Source organism: Erigeron canadensis, chromosome 4, assembly GCF_010389155.1.
Source record: "Erigeron canadensis isolate Cc75 chromosome 4, C_canadensis_v1, whole genome shotgun sequence".
NCBI classification, from domain to species: domain Eukaryota; kingdom Viridiplantae; phylum Streptophyta; class Magnoliopsida; order Asterales; family Asteraceae; genus Erigeron; species Erigeron canadensis.
In genome coordinates this window covers 39,278,970-39,302,219 of record NC_057764.1, presented here as the reverse complement: position 1 = coordinate 39,302,219, position 23,250 = coordinate 39,278,970, and the positions used below count along the sequence as shown (strand labels likewise).

At 33.5% G+C, this 23,250-nt stretch overlaps 5 protein-coding genes across 6 annotated transcripts; all 5 read left to right on the top strand.

Moving 5' to 3' along the window:
* The first annotated feature begins 1,609 nt into the window (after positions 1-1,609).
* On the top strand, positions 1,610-5,330 carry LOC122595892 (heptahelical transmembrane protein 1-like). Of its 2 annotated transcripts, none has more exons than XM_043768364.1 (4): positions 1,610-2,194; positions 3,502-3,594; positions 4,061-4,109; positions 4,376-5,330. In XM_043768364.1, the coding sequence occupies exons 1-4, from the start codon at positions 1,944-1,946 to the stop codon at positions 5,057-5,059; spliced, it is 1,077 nt and encodes a 358-aa protein (XP_043624299.1). In that variant the 5' UTR covers positions 1,610-1,943; the 3' UTR covers positions 5,060-5,330. The 2 variants fall into 2 exon arrangements, with proteins under 2 accessions (XP_043624299.1, XP_043624300.1); XM_043768365.1 differs by having other exon boundaries at positions 1,612-2,194; positions 4,385-5,330.
* A 3,821-nt stretch (positions 5,331-9,151) lies between these two features.
* On the top strand, positions 9,152-10,904 carry LOC122597581 (probable glycosyltransferase At5g20260). Its single transcript, XM_043770157.1, has 4 exons — positions 9,152-9,328; positions 9,470-9,615; positions 9,743-10,100; positions 10,230-10,904. Exons 1-4 carry the CDS (start codon positions 9,152-9,154, stop codon positions 10,902-10,904), a joined length of 1,356 nt encoding a protein of 451 aa, XP_043626092.1.
* A 3,068-nt stretch (positions 10,905-13,972) lies between these two features.
* On the top strand, positions 13,973-15,385 carry LOC122597580 (probable glycosyltransferase At3g42180). Its single transcript, XM_043770156.1, has 3 exons — positions 13,973-14,115; positions 14,210-14,567; positions 14,717-15,385. The coding sequence occupies exons 2-3, from the start codon at positions 14,223-14,225 to the stop codon at positions 15,383-15,385; spliced, it is 1,014 nt and encodes a 337-aa protein (XP_043626091.1). The 5' UTR covers positions 13,973-14,115; positions 14,210-14,222.
* Positions 15,386-17,158: 1,773 nt separating this feature from the next.
* Positions 17,159-18,302, top strand: LOC122597579 (probable glycosyltransferase At5g11130). Its single transcript, XM_043770155.1, has 2 exons — positions 17,159-17,516; positions 17,628-18,302. The coding sequence occupies exons 1-2, from the start codon at positions 17,172-17,174 to the stop codon at positions 18,300-18,302; spliced, it is 1,020 nt and encodes a 339-aa protein (XP_043626090.1). The 5' UTR covers positions 17,159-17,171.
* A 3,276-nt stretch (positions 18,303-21,578) lies between these two features.
* LOC122594955 (probable glycosyltransferase At3g42180) lies at positions 21,579-23,114 on the top strand. Its single transcript, XM_043767238.1, has 3 exons — positions 21,579-21,712; positions 21,968-22,325; positions 22,443-23,114. The coding sequence occupies exons 2-3, from the start codon at positions 21,981-21,983 to the stop codon at positions 23,112-23,114; spliced, it is 1,017 nt and encodes a 338-aa protein (XP_043623173.1). The 5' UTR covers positions 21,579-21,712; positions 21,968-21,980.
* The last annotated feature ends 136 nt before the right edge of the window (positions 23,115-23,250 follow it).

The following is a 23,250-nucleotide window of genomic DNA, read 5'->3' as shown; positions in this document are numbered from 1 at the left end:
ATGAGTTTGTAACTTTTTTTATGTATATTGGGAGGGTCTTCTTGTTTCTACTTAGGCTATTTTCAGTGTTAAGTGTTAAAGACGCCTAATGTCCTTCAGCTGTCATATCACATCCTTCCAAATCTTTTAAGATCCTTATAAAATTTTAAAATCTTTTAATTTTACCTAAAACTATACAAAAATCCTTATATATCCTTACATAAATCAAAAAGTCACATATACCAAAAAATCTTTAGTTTAAGACAAGTGAAAGACATACCTTTAGGTAAGGACATATACAAAAAATCTTTAGCGGTAGACTTGAACCTTGTTCCTACATAACCCGATCAATTCGATCGGGCACTCGCCTTTTGAACAAACTTCAATAGTAGAGGATATCTATGGACATCTAAGGGTATGGACTTCTTATTGGAGATAGTTTTATATAGGCTTTTATATATTATAAAACTTCACATAAAACATGTCATTTCTTATGTGTAGGGGTGGTCATGTCGATTACTGAGTGTTGTTGTTGTTTTTTTTTATTTTTTTTTATTTTTTTATGATATGAAGTTATGAAAATACAGTATAGTCTTGTCCCTTCAAACATATAAGATCGATATTGAAATCCCAAAACATCATACCTTAGACGAAGTGTGAAAAACGCGGACAGTCCCAAGTCCCAACCAACTTGTTTTTCATTTATGGTCATTTGAACTTTGAAGATATGTGTCTAAGACACACAGTCACACATGTTGCTACTTACCATATAGTCAAACTTGTTTTTCTTATCAAGTCAAAATTTTAATTTACTAATTGTCTTTACTATTTAGCGACTTCATCATTTTCCATCCAACGCAATGTAATATTATCGAATTCTAATACAAATACCATCCTTGTTTTGTATGTAAATTAATGTATCAACACGTTGATTTTAATTCTATTACATAGAAAAGTAAGTAATTGCTCAGTGCTGCCTTATGCGGGTTTTGAGCTTCAATACCTTGACGGTGTATGGGGAGGTTAAAATGTAGGCAGACCTTACCTCTACCTAAGTAGAGAGGCTGCTTCCAGTTTCTACCTAAATGGTATAAAAGACCCTCCAACCTTTGCATGGGATGAGGATCGAACCCATTGTTTCTAAATATGCTTAAAATTCCATCTTATTGAAATTATTAGTAAATCTTAAGTAAAAACTTGTTTAATGGATTAACTGCATTTCTTGTTATACATATATAATAATCATTTTTATTTCAAAGTTTTAGCCGTTTTTTCTTCCAAATAAAATAATACAATCTTTATGAATTATAATAATATTATAACAAATCAAATTACTTTAACATTTAAAAAGTTAACAAATATGATTAAATGATATGAAGTTGACTTTCAACCCCTAAAGGTGGGTGCCAATGTTGAAAAATATTATTGATAACCTAATTATACATAACTTCTATGGTATGGTATCCATCCAACTATCCTTGTAATAAAAAATAACACTCACAAAATAATTGTCATCACACAAAAACTTTACAACTATACACATTTGAACTTCCTAAATTATATTTTATTTATTTTCTATTATTTTATTTTGCCTTCAATTTTATAGTTGGTTTTCTTGGTTGCCTTCAATGTTGTTTGCTGTCAGCAGTTGTTCCAAAACTTCCTTAAATACCCCCAAAACCTCACATTCCCAAATACACTCAAAAATCAAACTATTCCAATTTTGAAAAATCTTGATAAATTAAAGTCAAAGCCTTAATCTTTTCTCATTTGGGCTTTTGCAAATTCAAGAAAACCTTCCATTTGTAAACTTTTTGATAGTTTACATTAAAAGTTTTATTCTTTTTTCAATTTGGGCTGTTATAAATCGAGGAAAGTATTCCATTTTTGAAATTATTTGATTATTTAAATTCAAGATTTTTGATTATATTTTCCAATTAAATTTTTCTTAAAATCCAAAAAAGATGAAAGAAAATGCAGGGGTTGTCAGAATGAGGAAATCCAGGGCAATTGGCGATCAAGATTCACAAAAAAGATCAAATCTTTGTGAAAAGAAGACTCAAAATGTGAATAAACCATTATGTAAATATGAAGAATTACCAGAATATATGAAGGATAATGAGTTTATTTTGAATTACTATAGAGCTGAATGGTCTCCTAAACAAGCATTTTTCAGCTTATTTCATTGGCATAATGAAACTCTCAATGTATGGACGTAAGTATTTTTATCTCTATATATCTCTATTTAATAAAGTTCGAATCTTTATTATTTTGATTCTTGATGTTTTGAGCTTAATTTTTTTTTTTGAAAGTTTAGAACTTTTTATCTGGGGTTTTAGAAGTTTAATTTGGGTTTCTCTTATCCTTACAAAGTTTGAATTCTTATTATGATTCTCTGATGTTTTTAAGCTTAATTTTGTTGAAAGTTTAGAAATTTATAGAATTTTGCTGATTACAACCCTGATGACCAAATTGCATGTATAAGAGGTTGTGGTTTCATGGTTAGAAAATTCACAGACTGCTGTTTACTATATAAAATACCATTTATATATATATATATATATTCCTTTTTGTGATTTTCATTACGGAATTTTGATGTTTTGAGCTTTATTTTATTAAACGTTTAATTAATGATTTACAAGAATAATTTATGAATCTTGTTGCTGTTGTACAAGAATAGTTTGTAGGTTTGTATTCTTCTTGAGGATTAGCTGTTTAGGGAATATGAAAATGGTCAAAAAATTTGTTGGGACATGTTTGATAACATGAAAAGATTCAATGGGTTTGGTGTGGCAAAAAGCTTTGTACAATGTGCATAAAGACTTGTGCAACTCTCATTATAATTCTCATTTGAGGGGAATTGAGACTATGGGGTTGAATTATTGCAAAAGCAAGTTTTTTTCTTTAATAATTGGCTGGCAATTGTGAGCAATTTTAGAATTCTTAATTTCTTCTGCACTAAAAATTGTAACATATGCTTTATGACTTGTCGTTTTCAAATAGAAAAAATATACCTTTTTGATCATCAGCTTTCATCCCAAAAGAGTAAAATAGCATTATGTCCTGTACATATGCAACTATGTTAATGCTTCATTCATGTTATCAAGATTTTTTTTTTTGGTCACATTTTCTGTTACATTTTTCCTTAAATCTATCAGTATGTCCATGAAATAAGTTTAGAGGGTGCATAACTTGATAATTAGTGGAAATGATCTTTAGAATAACTAAAATTTAACGGTAGTTTTTACAAATTCACTATGTTAGTCATAGCTTATGAGTAGTGATGTAGATACCATGTATTCCGCGAAGGCCCTTAAGCTATCTTTTACTCTATCAAGTAAGTTAGAGAGGCTGCATAACCTGTAAGAGTAGAAATCACATTGAGCATTTACGTTCTTGAATTGAAGGTTATAACCAGCATATTTTTAAAATCAGTTTGTCAAAACCTTGAATAGGTTTACTTATTTGAATGAAGCTGCGACTATTACTAATAATGTATTGATTGTTCTTTTTCATGTGCAGACACTTGATTGGATTTGTTGTTTTCGTTGGGTTAACTATTTCAAACATGATGCATGTCCCTCAAGTCTCAGATTTTCTTAATATATTAACATGGTATGTAAAGACTCCATCATTTCTTTGATACATTTACTCTACTCTTCAATAGATGTTTTTTCTTTTCATTAAAGAAGATATATAATATATAATGATCAGCGCTTACTTCAGCTTGTAAGAACACAAATTGTGGCTCAAGAGTTACAAAACTAGTATAGGAAAGTGAGGTTTTAATCAATAATGAAGTATTATCCTTCTATGGTCTCAAGAGGTTTTTTTTACAAGATTAATCGCTTGAAAATGAACGGGTGGTTGGGAAGTGATGGTTACATTGTTCATCATGCTTACGTAGTTTGAGTAAAAAATTGATAATGTGATTGTGGTGTCGTTCACTTGATATATCGGACTTGTAATGTAAAAGCATTGAGTGATCATTAGATTGCAAATAATTATAGAGCTCTTAAAGATTTTTAGTTGTTTAATAGTTTCTATTATGAACTGTCTCTAAATTTTATCTATTTTGCAGGTCGTTCCCGTTGAATCCTGCTGCAAATGCCTTGAATAATTCAATGATGGTAAGTAGTTATATGGACATTGAAACCATTCCTGTGTTTGACTTGTTATCACTAAAATAGATATTTCTGAGTATTTCAAATGTTGTGAAAAATACTTTAAAGATACACTTTATAAAATGAACAATGGATCAAAACATTTATAACCTTCGTAAATATTATCCGATTGTTGTACTTTAATCGGAATAATAGAACCATTTGAGTGAAAAAGTCAACACACTATACTGTTCTCTGTTACTTTATATTGAGATAATTTTAATTGTGTGAAGCTATTACAGGAAACGCCAAGACTCATAGACTTAAAGCACGGAACACCGCTTGATATAGACATTGCTCCACCACTAATAGCAGCAACACGGTGGCCATTCTTTGTATTCTTGAGTGGAGCAATGTTCTGCCTGTTGTCCAGCAGCACCTGTCATCTCTTTGGCTGCCACTCCCATCGATTAAACCTTCAACTTCTCCAACTGGATTATGTCGGCATCACAGTCATGATCATCACCTCTTTTTTTCCACCAATCTACTACATCTTCCAATGCGATCCCATCTGGCAATTTATCTACCTAGGGGGGATCACTGTCATGGGCATTTTCACTATTATAACCTTATTATCCCCAGCACTCTCAAGTGGCAAATTCCGTTCTTTTCGTGCTTTCCTTTTTGTGTCAATGGGCCTTTTCGGGTTAATTCCCTCAATTCATGCTTGTATCTTGAACTGGGATGAACCACAGAGAAACGCGACATTGGTGTATGAATCAGCTATGGCGCTCTCCTATTTGATTGGTACCCTGTTTTATGTTACTCGAATCCCAGAAAGATGGAAGCCTGGTTGGTTTGATTTGGCTGGTCATAGCCATCAAATCTTTCATTGTTTCGTGATTATGGGTGCATTGTCTCATTATGCTGCAGCAGTTGTGTTTCTCGAGTCCTGGGGTCAAGCAGCCTGCCAATGATCAGTGCAGTGACACCATCAAATTAATGGACAGTCATTTGATTGAATTGCTTAGAACATGTATGTTGACCGTGGGGATCATCCGGATACACATTGTAAAACATCAGCAGGAGGTCTATTGTACTAGATTTGTATAGTGATTGTTATTATTATTATTTTTTCTCTTCAATATATTTTACCAAAAATCTGTTCAATGTTTTTGTTATCACATTGGGATGGCATACTATGTAAAAGTTGTAGCTGAGTGAATAGAGATTATTTCATTTATTTAATACATTCTATTTACTTATTATGGTAACTTGTAAACAAGTCCTCGTGATCATGGGAGAATTGGATATTGTTGACATTGTATGTCATAGACAAGTGTTTTTCATACTAGTGCTCCTTACAAGTATAGAGCATTAGTTTGACAAGATCAAGGATAGGTGGTTTATTGGCAAGTACTTATGGAGGTCACAAATTATATCCTTGGCATAAGCCCCCTAGTAGCCACGGAGATTCACCCGTTATGACTAGGGGCTTACAAAGTGAGTCGTCTTAAGATTAATCTGCTCGCAAAGCGATTAAGATCACCCATTGTAAGAGGGAAAAAACCCCCTTAAAACCGATCAGAAGTATCATGACCCTTTTGGAGATGAGTCAAAGCACACCTTTCTTGATTGTGAGCTATTTTAGGAACATTCTGAAGACCAAAAAAGATAAGTTTTCAACCCTTGACCATCAACAGATGTATACTAACTACTAACTTTGAATATTTTTCTTTCACAAAAGGATATCAATTTTTTTAATACAGAAACTTCATTTTATCTAATAATATTTTACAAAATAAGTGACATGTCACTTTTTACTGGATTGGAAAAAAAGATGATCACTTTTACATTTCTTTGAGGCTGTCACATGATATACATTATTGCAAAAAAAGCAAAAAATTGCCTCTAAAAAATCAAACATACGCAAATCAATAAAACGTGTAAATCAATTATGTGAAGTTTGATTTTTAGTAACCTCTCATTCTTCGCTAAGGGTGCCGATCCCAGCCGAACCCAACTTCGGTTGATGAATCTTGTGCAAGCTAGGTTGTAGTTGTATTGGCTGCAAGCGAAACGTAGGCACTATAGGTGTGTGTTGGGCTGTTAGGCCATGCTATAAATGCATGATGCATGTATTTTATTTGTGTTAGCATGTATTACTTCATACTTTATTTGTGTTGGGCATGCTATACATGTGTTTTATTTGTATATTGATATGCACCTATGATGCAAAGGTCCAAATTAAAGTGTATTATGAAATATAAAAAAAATTCAAATTTTCAATTAATAATTAAAATTAATACATATGTCATCATCAAAACAAATTTATCTTTTTTTCCCCCAATCTTACTAATTCTTATAGAGAATCCATTTTTATTCTCATTCTCAACTACAATCAAACAAAAAAAGACTTTCTCATTCTTTTCTCTCATTTTCATACCAAACACTAGTCTTCATACATTAAAATATTAATAAAAAAAAAAAGAATTTCATAGTTCGTTTGTTTGATTCGCTTTCAATCTTGACCGCGTATAGTAGTACTGCAACTTAAAATCGATAATTATATACAAAGCTAATACATAGTGGAGGTACAGTTTTGACAAGTCAAAAAAGGAATTGTGGAGCTTATTTAGCAGCCATCGAAATGATTGTGACGGGCCGTACGATACACTATGACAACCAACTTATGGCTGTTTGGACCAACTCCAAATTTGGCTTTTTCCCTACTTTTTATTTAAATTTTTTTATTTTCTAGTAACAAAAGTTGTAATATGTTATTACTAGCTAAGAAATTAGATCATGTGAAATTAAAGTTGATTTATATTTGGTGACCGAGTCATGATTGAACATGATCCGCAGCACAATATTTGTAACACCGATTTTATCTCTGTGTAAACTTACGATATCGACGAATTTTTAAAAGGAGGTGATAAATATACCATATATACTTATTCAATTTCCTAATGTTTAACTTTTCTAACATAATGTATCACTGATACAGTATCAGTATTGTATACAAAATTACAAATGATAATTATATCACATGTCATGCTACCAATATTACTTCTTATTTTTAAAACCCTGTGACAGTGTGACACTATCAAAATAAGCACAACCTCTTTTAGGGAAAAGGATATACTCAATGGGTTAAACCGAACCATAGCTTGGGTTCATTGTCTGTGACTGTGTCTCTGTGAACAAATTGTTAGTTTAAAAAATAATGGACTCCAGATTCCTAAGATTTGGCTATTCTAGTTGTTGAACTGGATTCCAGCCCATTTGGTATACGTCGTTAGGCCCAATTATTATTAGAGCTTTATTATTACAATCTGCAATTCTGCATCGAAATATACTTTGTAAATGTTAACAACTTTAGTTCAAGAATTGTAAGAGTATGCCGACTAAAAAAAAAAGAAATGATAAAATGATATTTTGAATATATCGAAGGATCTATACTAACAATACTGTAACAATGTAACGTCGTAGTCAATATGATGTACTTACAACCATCACCAACCAAGTAGTTAGCAACAAAAAATGTTATATCTTCACAAAAGGTTTCTGATTTAAAACTTTAAAGGATGTTCTAAATAAATATCTTTAGAGTATTTAGGAAAATGGCTAGAAACAACCTCGGGTGGAACGAAACCGGTTTAAGAAAATGAATCGATCTTCCTCCTATGGGTCCGTAGAAAGGATGCCATAAGAGTTTTCGTTAAGGTGCATTAAATAGTTGTACTATTACCATAAAAATCAGGGGTGAAATTTTGATATGAAAACATACGACCTTTTTATGCACGTTAAGTGAAAGTTAAGTGAAAGTCTAGGGGTTTAATTTAGCATTTTTCAAATAATAAATATATCCGTTGAGTTTATATTGGAAGTTATTACAACATGATCCATTTTCTAGATAATATAAATCAAAGGTAATACAAGTACTTTAATTTCAACAATTCCTAAGAAAATAACAATAAATTAATTTGCCATTCCCACAACGTACTCCACCTTCTTTGCCCCCAAATACGTGCAAATTGGATCTGCAGCCATTGAGACCCGAATGTATTGAAGTTAGCAGAGTATAACGTACAATTTGCTCAGTTTATTATAACAAGACTTTTATCCATTAAGAAAAGAGATCGTGTCAAATCCTTGGTTTGTTTAGTACTCAATATGCCCCAAGCTAGTAAAGCATCCGTGAAAAAAGATTAAAAAGGTCGTACCATCCAATAAGCGCTTAAACTTAAATATATATGTTTGCAAAACGATATATTATGAGACTTGGATTTAATCGTGTTAAGAATTTTCTTTTATATAAAAGTTTTTCTTTCTATAACATTATTCGGTAGATACCTTATGAGAAATTAGATCGAATTGACTATATAAACATCCACCATAGTACACATTGACATAGCACATATGGAGCTTTTGACTTTTATATATGGTCAAAGTGAGTATTATTAGAAACTGAAATCAAGATGAATTTTTAGAGAGGATTTTTGGATTTTCTAATATTATTTCAGATTGAAAATAAAATGAAAATACATCATGTAATATAAGTTTTCTAACCTATACATATAACCTATGTGTCTATCTTAACCGCCACATAATTGTAATTTGACAATATTTACCCTCTAAGTTACATCAGTTACATTTTGTAACCAAACTTTCTATTTATATATATACCATTACAAAATACAAGACTTTTGGCAAGTGTGTTTTTCATCTTGGAGCTTCATCTTTGAGTCTTGCATAGATTGATCTTTGAGTCATGTATCTTTGAATCTTGTATAGGTACATTATATGTACCTTCAAGTATACTCGCGCATAAGAGCATACTCACTATAATACGTGCGTATGTTTATGTCAAATTGAATTGTTCCTATATTATATATTTTTTTGAACAACTTGCTTCTTTCTTTATTTATAGTAAACTAGGTAACTAACCAATTGTATTATTTTCCTCATCTTCTCTCTTTCTGATCTTCCAGCCTCTCTATATGCATACACTTACAAGTATTGTAGGACATGTATAGTAGTCGTAGAAGATCCAAGCGAGTGCAAAAATGGCAAGTGCTACCAAAATCACAATCTCACTAATCCTATTATCACTAGTTTTAGTTTTACTTGTAAGTTATATATCTCCCAATAATCATATTCGTAATCTTACTTCTACTGTCACCAATTTGCCATTAACATCAACTTCCAGACTTGCGCAACATGAAGACTACGTACCTAACAAGGCCAACATTCAAGTATATTTCTACATCTTCTTCATTATTTTACTTTCAATCTCTTACTCTTCTTTTGATACAAATTCGTTACTAATTAATTATCAGTTTTCGGAACACATCTAATTAGTATGCAAACTTTTAATTTGTTAGAGAAACGAAATTAGATTGTTAATTGAGGAACAACTAGCTAATGCAAGAGGAAAAATTCGCAAAGCTATTGTTGAGAAGAGGTTGGCGTCAAATGAGACCTTCGTTTCAGAAAAAACGGTGTACAACAATCCGTTCGCCTTTCTTCAGTAAGTTTTAAACCATCCACAATTAACGAGTTATTAGACTTATCCAGCTTGCATGATATATAATCATGCCTTTACATTTCTTTCTCAAACAAAATAATCTAGATTATTATACTTGATCTTTTATAAGGAGTTATAACGAGATGATGAAGACATTCAAGATATGGGTATACAAGGAAGGAGATGCCCCATTAGCACATAACGGTCCGATGAAATGCATATACAGCATCGAGGGTGACTTCATCCAAGAACTGGAGAGGAAAGCGCACCCTGTGTTGGCTAAGCATCCGGACGAAGCACATGCCTTCTTTATCCCGATAAGTGTCACAAACATTGTTCAATACCTCTACACTCCTTCCAAAACCTTTGATTTTTTACCACGTATGCAAGCAATAGTCGAAGACTACATTGGCGTCATTGCTGAAAGGTACCCTTATTGGAACCGTAGCAATGGAGCCGATCATTTCTATGTTGCTTGTCATGATTGGGTACGCGCAAACAACTTATATATGTATCACGTAGTGTAAATATATCATATGTTGTACGTACTTAATTAATCTATGCCAACTTATTGATTGATTGATATTAATTACTAAATAGTATTTACTTTAATTTAGGGGCCATTTGTTTCACAAGGAAATCCTAAGCTGTTTGAAAACCTCATAAGAGTGCTATGCAATGCCAACACATCCGAAGGTTTCAAACCAAGGCGGGATGTGTCAATTGCAGGGATATATGGACCGGGTGACAATATCCCACTTGTAAGTCGTGGCCAATCACCATACAGTCGTTCAATCTTGGCCTTCTTTGCAGGTGGAAACCATGGTTTCGTACGCAATAGATTGTTCCAATATTGGGGAAACAAAGAAGACAATGATATACAAGTGCACTCTTACCTTCCCAAAGGCCAAAACTACACCGAGTTATTAAGCCAAAGTAAGTATTGTTTATGTCCAAGCGGTTATGAAGTGGGAAGCGCTAGGTTAACAGAAGCAATCCATATGGGATGCGTCCCTGTGGTAATCAAGAATAATTATGTTCTACCACATCATGATGTGTTGGATTGGAGTCAGTTTTCCGTTCAAGTCGCAGTAAGCAAGATTCCGGATTTGAAAAGGATTTTGGAGGAGATACCTTTTTCAAAGTACATGGAGATGCAAAATAAGGTCATGGAAGTACAAAGACACTTCACGGTTAACATTCCAGCTAAAAACTTAGATGTATTTCATATGATTCTTCATTCGGTATGGCTAAGAAGGCTTAACGTTCAGTTACTATTAAATTCTTCATGACCGGAACAAGTGCATGCATGTTCGATCACTTTTGTAAAACTTTGTTGTAATTTGCCAAATTAATTAAGGATTGGAAGTATGTAAATTTTTTTTTAAAATTTGGTTTGTATTAGTTTTCATGTCTTAAAAAAAACCGTATCTGACTTAAAAGTTAGAAACTTAAAAATCTCTTGGCATAATTTCAAAAGGAGAGTAAACTAATATAGAGTAATTTTTATCGTAATTTTGAGCTACCATCCGGCTAGCTAGCTTCATTAATAAAGTACGGAGTATTTCAGTTGGCTGTTTAAAATAAAAGAGAAAAAAAAAGTAAACTAATTTGACGACCCCATAGCGTACGCATCCTTACTTGCATTGGACATTTGGACATGAGAATCCGAGAATCTATTCACTGAAGTAAAAAAAAAAGTCAAATTAAACTAAAATCCTCGTATTTATATTTGAGAAACGTGTCAATTAATTCATTTGTCAGCTTTTTAACTTTTAAGCAACAACTCAACAAGCATGAATTCGTGGATTATAAATGGCTGTATCTAACGTGTATATAAAATTTGCACCTTTCATATTAAAAATTCATATAATTTTATGATAAATGTACATATAATTTACGCATCTTAGCAAACCCCAAAATGCTATTACACGAGTATAGAATTACATGATATCCTTGATAACTTTGCTGATAAGTATGTTTGACGAACGGTTAAATTTCACATATACGATAATACATAAATTGTATAATATCACTTTTAAAATAAATACAACGTTCATATGGACACAAAATCAAAGTACTTTGCTATTATAGTATGTGAAATGTTTATTACAAACTAAAATTTGTATAAAAACAAACAAATTAACTAAACACATTGTGATTTAAACTTAACATAATATATTTATAGTTGTCCATCACCACCATCATCTCTCTCTCTCTCTCTCTCTCTCCTCCTCCTCCTCCTCCTACGTCATGGTGGAATCGTAGTAGTAAAGGCAATATTTAACCACCACATGATACCTTGGATTGCCGCCCATCAAATCCACACCATTCTCATATGCATCCGATTTCCAACCTCTTTATAAATGCCTCGAGGTAGGCTGCTGAGAAGGGCGAAGCCTCCTTGAAAGGCGCAATCATTCGATTAAAGGCTTCGCCCGTACCATATCACAATTCTGGCAATGGTGCTGGTGGTGGGAAGTTTTAAATCACAATATGTTCAAACAATTTACTGGTTTCAACATAAATTTTAGTTTTCAAATGATAACAACCCATTAAAGTATTACCTAGTGTGACTATGATGCACAGGCCGCATAGCTGCAAGCAAATATTATACGTTTGAAAAATTATTTTTAAGAGAATATATAATTTTTGCGTACAACACATGTACTTACTGTATGTTAGTCATAACTGCTACGAGCAATAAAATCCAAAATCAAATACAATGATAGTCTATATATGCAATTTATAATGTAACACGATTTTGGTTCTAAGTTTTAATATTGTACTAGTTCGTACTTTGAAATTTCCTGCAACTTTGGTCCTTAAATTCGTCGATTCAACAAATTTCTGCTAATTTTATGTGAATAAGCATTTTGTCCTCAAGCAAAATTATACTGAACAATTTCGATCTTTAATACTTTTAATATATATAAGTAACGTATATACACACTCACTAATTCAATATATAAACTCAACTAGAAAACTCAAAAATACCATACGTGAAGTATTGACATATACTTCCCATATGGTGTGTGTTATATATGTCGAATTAAAGTGTTCATATAACAGGACCATAATATATGTCCATGGCTTAATAGCCTAGTGACATCTTGATGATAGGATAAGGTCTAGTGAGCATAAGATCATGGGTTCAAAACTCACATAGGGGGTTTTCTCATATTTATTAAGTTTCATATTCCTGAATTGGTGTATTGACATTATTGCCTAGTGAGGATATGATCGGGTGGCACCCTGGTGACATGATGATACTTCAGTGGTCCGTCAGTGGTCCAAATTTGCCGTTTAAAAAAAATCAAATCATTTAAAATATTATTTTCTCTATTTTTTGATCAAATACGAGTAGCAATTTTTTTACTCCGTAATTCTTTTGTTCTACTTAATTAATTTCCTCGTATAACATTAATTTCTTCATCTGGTTTTCAATGTGCAAGTTGAACGGACACAATTTAAAGCTTTATTCCAACGTAACGTAGTATACCATTTAAAAATATATAATACCAATTGCAAACCCATCGACCCATGAGATCGATATTACGAGGTTATATGTGTAGATCTCAAAAAAAAAAAAAAAGTCAATTAGTTTAAAGCGAATACCACGTACGATTATGATCATAAACGTACATTATAACTAATCTCAATACTCGTATAATTTACCAATAAACGAATAGGATTTCATGTTTATGATTCATTATACTATTATACGCTTATAGCCAACCCTGCTCCCAACACACTACTTGTGTCAAAAACAAGTACACGATAATTTCTCCCAACATACAAATATATATGATGATGATACATATATACATTCTTCAGCAATATAATTCAACTTAACTCGATCTCTTGTTTTTCTACATATATAGCTCCGCCTTACACGCACTCTATTATCCTTTGGCATCGATCAATCTCTCTTCCTTTCTCACGACACACGAGTAATGTATAGGCAAGTCAGTAGAAGCTAGCTGGCTGATCAATTAGCTGATGTATGTAATGAATTAAAGAATGAACAAATATGACAGCTACTAAAAATCTCTCCGTCATAATATCCCTTTTTTCTTTTGTTCTTCTTGTGGCTTCTTTAGCCTCAGCCTCCAAATTTGTGCAGCAGGAAGCTGCACCCAAGACTACCGAAGTATTTTTTTTTTCTTTTCATTATGCTCTTTTTGCTAGCGATTTATTTATAAGTGCTTATTGATCACATTCTCCTTTAATTTCTTATTATAGCTATATATAGCTTCAATGTACTTATTAAATTTACTAATTATTTCGTAATTGTGTAACCTGTTTTTGTTATGCACTTTTACATAATTAGAAATGTGGTACGAGTATTAGATTAGCAAGAATAGAAGGACAGTTAGCAAAAGCTAGAGGCCGAATTCACCAGGCGATTACTCAAAAGAGCTTTGAACCGAGTCAGAATGTTGGAGGCTTCATCAACTCTACTAGAGGAGCCACATACAGGAATCCATATGCCTTCTTCCAGTTAAGTGTGTTTAATTTATTTAAGGGAAATTCTATTCTACTTTTGTAGCAAATCTATCTCAAATTTATTCTAAATCCATATATGCATGATCAGGAGTCATACAGAGATGATGAGGACATTCAAGATATGGACTTATAGGGAAGGAGATATCCCCTTGGTTCATGTAGGTCCGATGAAAAGTATATACAGTGTCGAGGGTCACTTCATCGAGGAGATGGAGCGAAAAGGGAATCCTATGGCGGCTAACCATCCAGATGAAGCACATGCATTCTTCATTCCTATAAGTGTAGCAAAAATTGTACACTATCTCTTCACGACTGAAGAATCCTATGGTTTTTTCGAACGTATGCAGGCAATAGTCGAAGACTACATAGGTGTCATCGCAGAAAGGTACCCTTATTGGAACCGTAGCAATGGAGCTGATCATTTCTATGTTTCTTGTCATGATTGGGTACGCGCATTACTTCATTTATAAATTAAAGTTACTTCATTTAATTAGATATATGCATCGATCTTCTACTTATTGTATAATTAATTAATCAGATTCTTGGTAGCATGTACAATCTTAACTAATTAATCATGTGTATATATAACGTACAGGGGCCACTTGTTTCACGGGGAAGCCCTAAACTCTTTGAGAATCTCATTAGAGTGCTTTGCAATGCCAACATCTCAGAAGGATTCATTCCAAACCGGGATGTGTCAATGACAGAGATTAATGGGCCATACAACAACATCCCAGATGTAAGCAGTGGGCGGTCACCTTATAATCGTTCTATCTTTGCATTTTTTGCGGGTGGAAACCATGGATTTGTACGCAACAAGTTGTTCCAACATTGGGGAAGCAAGGAAGATAATGACATTCAAATTTACGATTACCTTCCGAAAGGACAAAACTACAGCGAGCTACTGACCCAAAGCAAGTATTGTCTATGTCCTAGTGGCTACGAAGTTGCAAGTGCTAGAGCAACGGAAGCGATCTACGTAGGATGCATCCCCGTGATTATCAAGGATCATTACGCTCTACCTTATGGTGATGTGTTGGATTGGAGTCAATTTTCTGTAATAGTAGCCGTAGATCAGATTCCGGATCTGAAAAGAGTTTTGCAAGATATACCTTTTGAAAAGTATCTGGAAATGCAAAAAAAGGTGATGGAAGTACAAAGACACTTCATGGTTAACATTCCGGCTAAACCCTTTGATGTCTTTCACATGATTCTTCACTCGGTGTGGCTAAGACGACTTAACGTTCTTGTTGACCGACCTTAATTAATTGATCGAATATATATTGAAATCTTGTTTGTAATATTTTAGTGTACTACGTACGTACTATACACATTTACATGTACTAATTAATTAACCATATAGTTAACTAATTAACATCATAAATTTACATGCATGGTTGGCTTTGTAAAAACAAGCAAGCTATCTTACACAGAACGTACGTACATGTTTGTAAATTAGTGAGGTTAATTAAGGCAATTTAATTGGTTAAGCTATTTGACTCGAGATGGTTGCTTTTCGACCAAAATTTTCTACTGTATTATTTTACAGCCAAACATGATCGATGAAAGAGATCCATGGAGATCGGACACTAATTAAAAGAAAGAGGTATCATGACTAATTCGTGGTTAGTTTCAAGAAATTTAGTACACACAGATAGGATTTAATCAACTATGAATACGTACGTTTTGAATAAGTTTGATGCCCATCGAATACTAAAAAGTACGTACAGAATAAAATAATATATAATCTCTTAATTCCTTTGCAAAATACTAAAATTAATTAGAATATATATTACTCGGTATTTGTTACTACTACTATATATACATACCACAACGTACTGCGCCTTCTTTGCCCTTATTGTTCGTGCCATCGATCGGATCTGCAATCATGCATGCATGCATATATCATGACCGGCAATTTTTGACAAATTAATTAACAGACAGTGTATATATTAATTGGAGTATTTTTTAATGCTTTAAAGAAATCGAATTCATGGTAACTTACGGCTAAATTAAAAGATATTGTGAGATTCAAAGCCTAGCTAGCTTGACAAATTTCAGTCAAAAATAAAAACTAGAAAATATGTGCATTGCATGTTAGTAAAATGTATCATGTGATGTGCAAGCAATTAATTAGTAGGCTAGAATATATAGATTGAGTGGAGGCCAATTAAGTTTAAAGCTAAACTTTTACTCTAGCAATCAATCACTTCCCATAACGTACTCCATACGTACGCACTAGCTAGCTAGTTTCGCCTTTTTAATTTGTTTACCTCGAATTATTTAATTACAAACGAAGCCATTGACAATAATTAATACGTTTGCCTCGTTAAATTAAATAAATGTTGTTTCCAGGCGTGATCAATTATGTTGGATCTCGTTCGTTTCCGGCCATCATTATTTATAAGTTCGATCTAGCTACGTACAAGTTGTTAATATCCAGAGGCATGACATTCGGGCAACTTGCATTATTTTTTCTTGTAATAATAATTTATGTTTTTCCAACGAATCAAACCCGCACAGTCAATTTGCCAGTAGCAACAACTACTCATCATGAGCCTGAGCAAGTTAAAGTTGTACCCAATACCACGGTAAGTAAAAAAATTTACTGATCCATCGATGCTTCATGATCTTCAATTCTCCCTAGCTAGCTTGTTAATATTTTAAGTACGTCATTATTTTTTTCGTAACCTAGCTAGTCTCAGTTCGTAACCTGTTTTAATTATTTTTGTGTTTCTGATGATCATTAGAATAATGATAGCACTACACTACTAGCAAGAATTGAACATCAGTTAGCTAGAGCTAGAGGTAGAATTCTCCAAGCAATTGTTGACAAAAGCTTATTTGAATCGAGCCAAAGGAATGGGAGTTTGATCCCCGAATCAGTAACCATTATTTACAAGAATCCGTTTGCCTTTTTCAAGTTAAGTTGAATGTACTAGCTAATTACCTTTTTCTTGTAGAATTAGCGAGGTCATGTTTATATATACACTTGAATTTCCTCATAGAAATATGTAATGTACTTAATTTAATTTAGGAGTCACAATGAGATGATGAGGACATTCAAGATATGGACTTATAAGGAAGGAGATATCCCCTTGATGCATAACGGTCCAATGAAATACATATACAGCATCGAGGGTGACTTCATCGAAGAGATGGAGAGGAAAGGAAATCCGATGGTGGCTACCCATCCCGATGAAGCACATGCCTTCTTTATCCCGATTAGTATAACCAAAATTGTCTACTTCCTTCACACACCTGCCGAATCCATTGGTTTCTTCGAACGTATGCAAGCAATAGTCGAAGACTACATTGGTGTTATCGCACAAAGGTATCCTTATTGGAATCGTAGCAATGGAGCTGATCACTTCTTTGTATCCTGTCACGACTGGGTATAGTATAAAATACTTTTGACTTTTAGTTAATAATTTCTTTGCTAATCTATATCAATTAATCTTATTGAATGATATATATGTATTTGTTGATATGTATAATAAATACAGGGGCCTTTTGTTTCACGGGGAAACCCAAAACTCTTTGAAAACTTCATAAGAGTGCTTTGCAATGCAAACAGCTCGGAAGGTTTCATTCCAAGTCGGGATGTGTCCATGACCGAGATCAACACTCCAGTTGATAATATCCCAATTATGAGTAATGGCCAATCACCTTACAATCGTTCAGTTTTAGCATTCTTTGCCGGTGGAAACCATGGTGTTGTACGAGAAAACTTGTTCCAACATTGGGGAAATAAAGAAGATAATGATATTCAAGTTTATAGCTACCTCCCGAAAGGAAAAAACTACACCGAGTTATTGGGCCAGAGCAAGTATTGTCTGTGTCCTAGTGGCTACGAGGTTGCTAGCTCTAGGGTGACAGAAGCAATCTACCATGGATGTGTTCCTGTGATCATCAAGGATCATTATGTTCTACCATATAGTGATGTGTTGGATTGGAGTCAATTTTCTGTACAAGTACCGGTAAATAAGATTCAAGATCTTAAAAGGATATTGGAAGAGATACCTTATTCAAAGTATATAGAAATGCAAAAAAGAGTGATTCAAGTGCAAAGACACTTCAGTGTGAACATTCCAGCCAAACCATATGATGTCCTTCATATGATTCTTCATTCTGTGTGGCTAAGAAGACTAAATGTTTTGTTAAGACATGTGCCTAACTAAGATTGTACTATAATATATGTTAATGTAATATCACCATCCTATGTAAGCATTTATTATTATCTTCATATAATAAGTTAAACAACCATTTTTCTAAGACCATTCCTTTTTTAGGTTTTATGAATTAACATTCACAAAACAAAACCATATCATACATTCTGATATAGGCCACATTTTTAAGTAAGCCCAAAAAGTAGGCCATACTTTTGTAGTTTGGCCCATGTTGAAAATAAACGTAACTTGGATAGCAGGCCCAATTGCTGTGTTTATTGCCCATGGACACGCTACCGCCAAACTGCCAAAGTATGCCGCTCCCTTTCGAGTTTAAACAAAAATACAAACCACCTTCTTTGCTTATATAAAAAACCCATAATATAGAAAGGTCAACATTTGGTGCCCTCAATTATGGAAGTTAACATGGGAATTAGCCTTGATAACTGTTCCAAGCTCTAATGAGATTGACGTCTGCAATTAAACTGGTATGATTATCTGTCTCAACTATACTTCAACCCATTGATTCATGAACTGTTTTTATGTTTGTATTACAGCTTGCAAAATGGCCGGGTCGAGCAAGTTGGTGTAACAGGTTTTTTTAAGAAGGGTGTTTCTTCTGCAGGGGTCAGCTCTGGTTGGGTTGACTTGAAATTTCATTTGCCCAAAACTATAGTTTTAATTAGAAGTTTTATCATTACGTATTTGTTACAAAACATATATCTTTTCATGCTAAGCTAATTATCTAAGTAAAATTCGTTGGGAAGGTTCTAAGCATTAAAAACTACATTATGGGCGACCTTTGACCCGTTTCATATTCACCCAACTTTTGTTATAAATCAGTCAATTTAGAAATCATAACATTGTTTTCACTATAGAAATATTTCTTTCCAATATGTTTATTGACATTGTTATGATTATTTAGAATTGTAATATTAACATGTTGTTCTTGCTAGAAATTGCATCCTGTTTTTAATGCTTATCAAGAAGTTCATGTCTATACTCTGAGATTCTATGGTTTTTTTATGGAGATTATTTAGGTTGGAGGGCTGGATAATTTTACACTTGACAGCCTATATGACGATGCAGAAAGGAGTACCAACTAGACCATGAGCTGCAACCCATGGGGACATGGTTCCATGCCTGACTCCATAATGCCACCACAGACCAGATCCGTTCTGCACTTTTACCATGATGGCTGCACCAAACAATGTACAGATTGCAGCCATAGCTCAGCAACAACACATGATAACGATGAACCCACAGGTGCCACCACAAAGCTCAATATCCCCTTCATCCATCTCTATGAGCCTAGTTCTTACCCTCTTGCCTATAGTAAAGGTTTGCCAATTTAACCCTATTATCAATATAATTTTCTTTAAAGTTTTCATATTACTTTCCACAACTTACTAAAAACTAGCCAGATAGAGTCATATACTTTGAAGGACTTAAGAGGGTGGTCGATAGTTTAGTAGTATGCGCAGGTTCAGGGTCTGCATTGTCCCATCAGATCTCTATGAGCCTAGTTTTTATGATTAAGGAATAGAATAACAACTAGACAGTCCCAGTGTCCCACCGATTTCTTGTTTTTTGTTTTATCGACACATTGACCATATACATGAATTAGGAAGCACCTTCAAAACTTTTCCAACTAATCACTACATAAACATAAGATGCATTTTTCACACTCATTTTCTCACATGTGCACACAGAAATTTCCTCGTCTTCTTCTTATCATCAAGGCTAATTGACTTGCACGAAAATGAGGTTTTAGCAGAACATACAAATGCTAGAGTTCGTTGCAGATGTAACGTTTATGCTAAATGTTGGACATCTTGGACTTTAACAATCAGGCAGTGGAAGATGAAATGGGTTAACTTCAATTTTGTGGCAGTCTGATGGGCAGGTGATATTGGACTATTTTGTCTTGAAGTATGCATGCGAATTGGAATAGTGAGCTGTGAAAGATGAAGCTACTTGGTCCCTTTCTAGCATACTTTGAGTTTTATGGTCTGTTTTGAGGTGTTATAGCTGGTTTGTATTCAATTTAGTATGCTCTGGCTGAGGTCTGTATAGTATTAGTATATTGATATTGCTGACAGAATTTCTTGTAGGTTGTGGACTTGTGGTAGTATTAGGCCTGATTATGGCCAAGTTTCTTTGATTTTATTGTAAATACTTTGAATATCAATACAATTCACCAGTTTAATTAACAATCAGGCAGACGATTCATAGTGTCCTAACTGTTTTGGTAACTAGGCTGATTTAGTAAAAATATTGAATTAAAATCCTACCTGAAACTGTTAATCTTCAATTTAAATGCAGGATCCCGCAAGAGATTGCATACTTTTTTTAGTTGGGTTGAACCTGAACTATCTAATGAGAGGCATCGATCAAGAATGTATATATGACATGTACATAAAAGTTGGATTCAATCCGTAACATACTAACAGTGGATTCCCATTTTGGAGGTTCCCAATTTATTATTCCCACGTATTTAAAGGCCTTACCTTCTTTGCTTCAACTTGTGCCCAGTAGAGCTGCAATCAAGAAACTCAATATCACTCAGTTTTTATTGATCCAATCAAAGTCAACAAAATGGTGGACTTAAATTCATTATAGTTTATTTTCTAATTAATACTTACGGCCATGACATGATGGACTAAAAAATGTCAAAAATGCTGAGAAATAGATCATGGGACATACCAAGCTTTCATGAGAAAAGATATCAAACCAACCAATATGATAAAAAAAATCTTAGATGTAGGTGTGTAATGTGCAAGTAGAGTGGAGATTAAGTTAATGTTTACTTGATTAACATATTTAATAAAAAATAATACTAAATTAGCAATTAGTTAGGGGCTAGAAAAGAGGAGGGGATCAACATCATCTTATATGTACATTCAAGAGATTAACATGTAAAGTAGTAAGATATACATACTGGAAGAAAGCAAAAATGGTAGTTGCTACCAAACTCACCATCAGATTAATCATCATTTCACTTCTTTTTATTGTAGTGCTTTCTTCCCCAATGAATCAAATTCATTATAGTGGCTCCTTCTCCAATTCGCCATTAATATCAACCTCCAGACTTCAGCAAAATGAAGCTGCATTGAAGAACATGGTATTGTTTTTGTATTATGGTCATTCATATTTCTTATAGTCAATATTTAACTTCTTTATTTCTTATATGGTCTCCCTTAGCTATTTGGTCTAGCTATATATATGCAATAACCGCTTTAACATTTAATTGTTCATCAGAAGAATACTATTAAACCAGAAAGAATCGAAGAACAGTTGGCTAAAGCACGAGACCAAATTCTTAAAGCGATTGTTCAGAAAAGCTTTACATCAAGTCAAAAAGACGCGAGTTTCATACCAGCAGACGAGAGCATTTATAGGAATCCATTCGCCTTTCTTCAGTAAGTCATGAGTATTTGAGTTATCTAGTTTTCATTGTGTACAATGGCCAGTCTAACATATACAATAAAGTATTTATTTTAGTGTTTATGAACTGTCAAGTTGTTTGCATATAGAGATTTTTAGCCTATCTCAAAATTATGTTTATATTTTGCATATAAACCTAAAGCATTATTGCCATATTGATGTTAATACCAACACTTTATATATATACACAAGCAATTAAGTATATGTACTCTATCTTTTGCTGCATTTAGGAGTCATAATGAAATGATGAAGACATTCAAGATATGGACTTACAAGGAAGGAGATGTTCCCTTGGTGCATAATGGTCCCATGAGATATGTTTATAGCATCGAGGGTGATTTTATCGAAGAGATGGAAAGAAATGGAAATCCTATGGCTGCTAGCCATCCTGATGAAGCACATGCCTTCTTTATCCCAATAAGTGTAACCAACATCGTTTACTACCTTTACACGCCATCTGAAATCCATCATTTTAGCAAACGAATACAAGCAATAGTTGAAGATTACGTTGGAGTCATCGCAGAAAGATATCCTTATTGGAACCGTAGCAATGGAGCTGATCACTTCTATGTTTCTTGTCATGATTGGGTACTTAATTAGTCCTTACTTAGCTAACTCGATTTTTATAATCACATTCAGTTATTAATAGTTAACTAATTAACTAATACATGTATGAATTAATGATTGACATGATACTTTAATTAGGGGCCATCTGTATCAAAGGGAAATCCAAAACTATTTCAGAATCTGATAAGAGTGCTTTGCAATGCTAATCGATCAGAAGGTTTCATTCCAAGACGAGATGTATCAATGTCAGAGATCAACGGGCCATTCAACAATACCCCGAGTGTAGGTAGTGGCAAATCACCTCACAATCGTTCAATCTTGGCCTTCTTTTCTGGTAAAGTTCGTGGTCCTATACGAAGTAAGTTATTTCAACATTGGGGAAACAATGAAGATAAAGATATTCAAGTTCACACTTACCTTCCAAAAGGCCAAAACTACAGCGAGTTTATTAGTCAAAGTAAGTATTGCTTATGTCCTAGTGGTTTTGAAGTTGCAAGCGCTAGATTAACCGAAGCAATCTACATGGGATGTGTTCCTGTGATCATTAAGGATCATTATGTCCTACCATATAGCGATGTGTTGGATTGGAGTCAATTTTCTGTACAAGTACCGGTAGATAAAATTCCTGATCTCAAAAAGATTTTGCAAGAGATACCTTTTGAAAAGTATCTTAAAATGCAAAAGAGAGTGATTGAAGTGCAACGACACTTCAGGCTTAACTTTCCGGCTAAACATTTTGACCTCTTTCACATGATTCTTCACTCTGTCTGGCTTAGAAGACTTGATGTTCACTTGGCAACAATCAATTAACCATGATTTTGTAATCCTTGATTGTACTTAATTTAGCATTATTTACCCATTGCATTTATGTATATTTTTTTTTTAACAGTAACTTTTATTCACAACAAAATACCAAATTCACACAATAGTGGAGTGACAACTTATG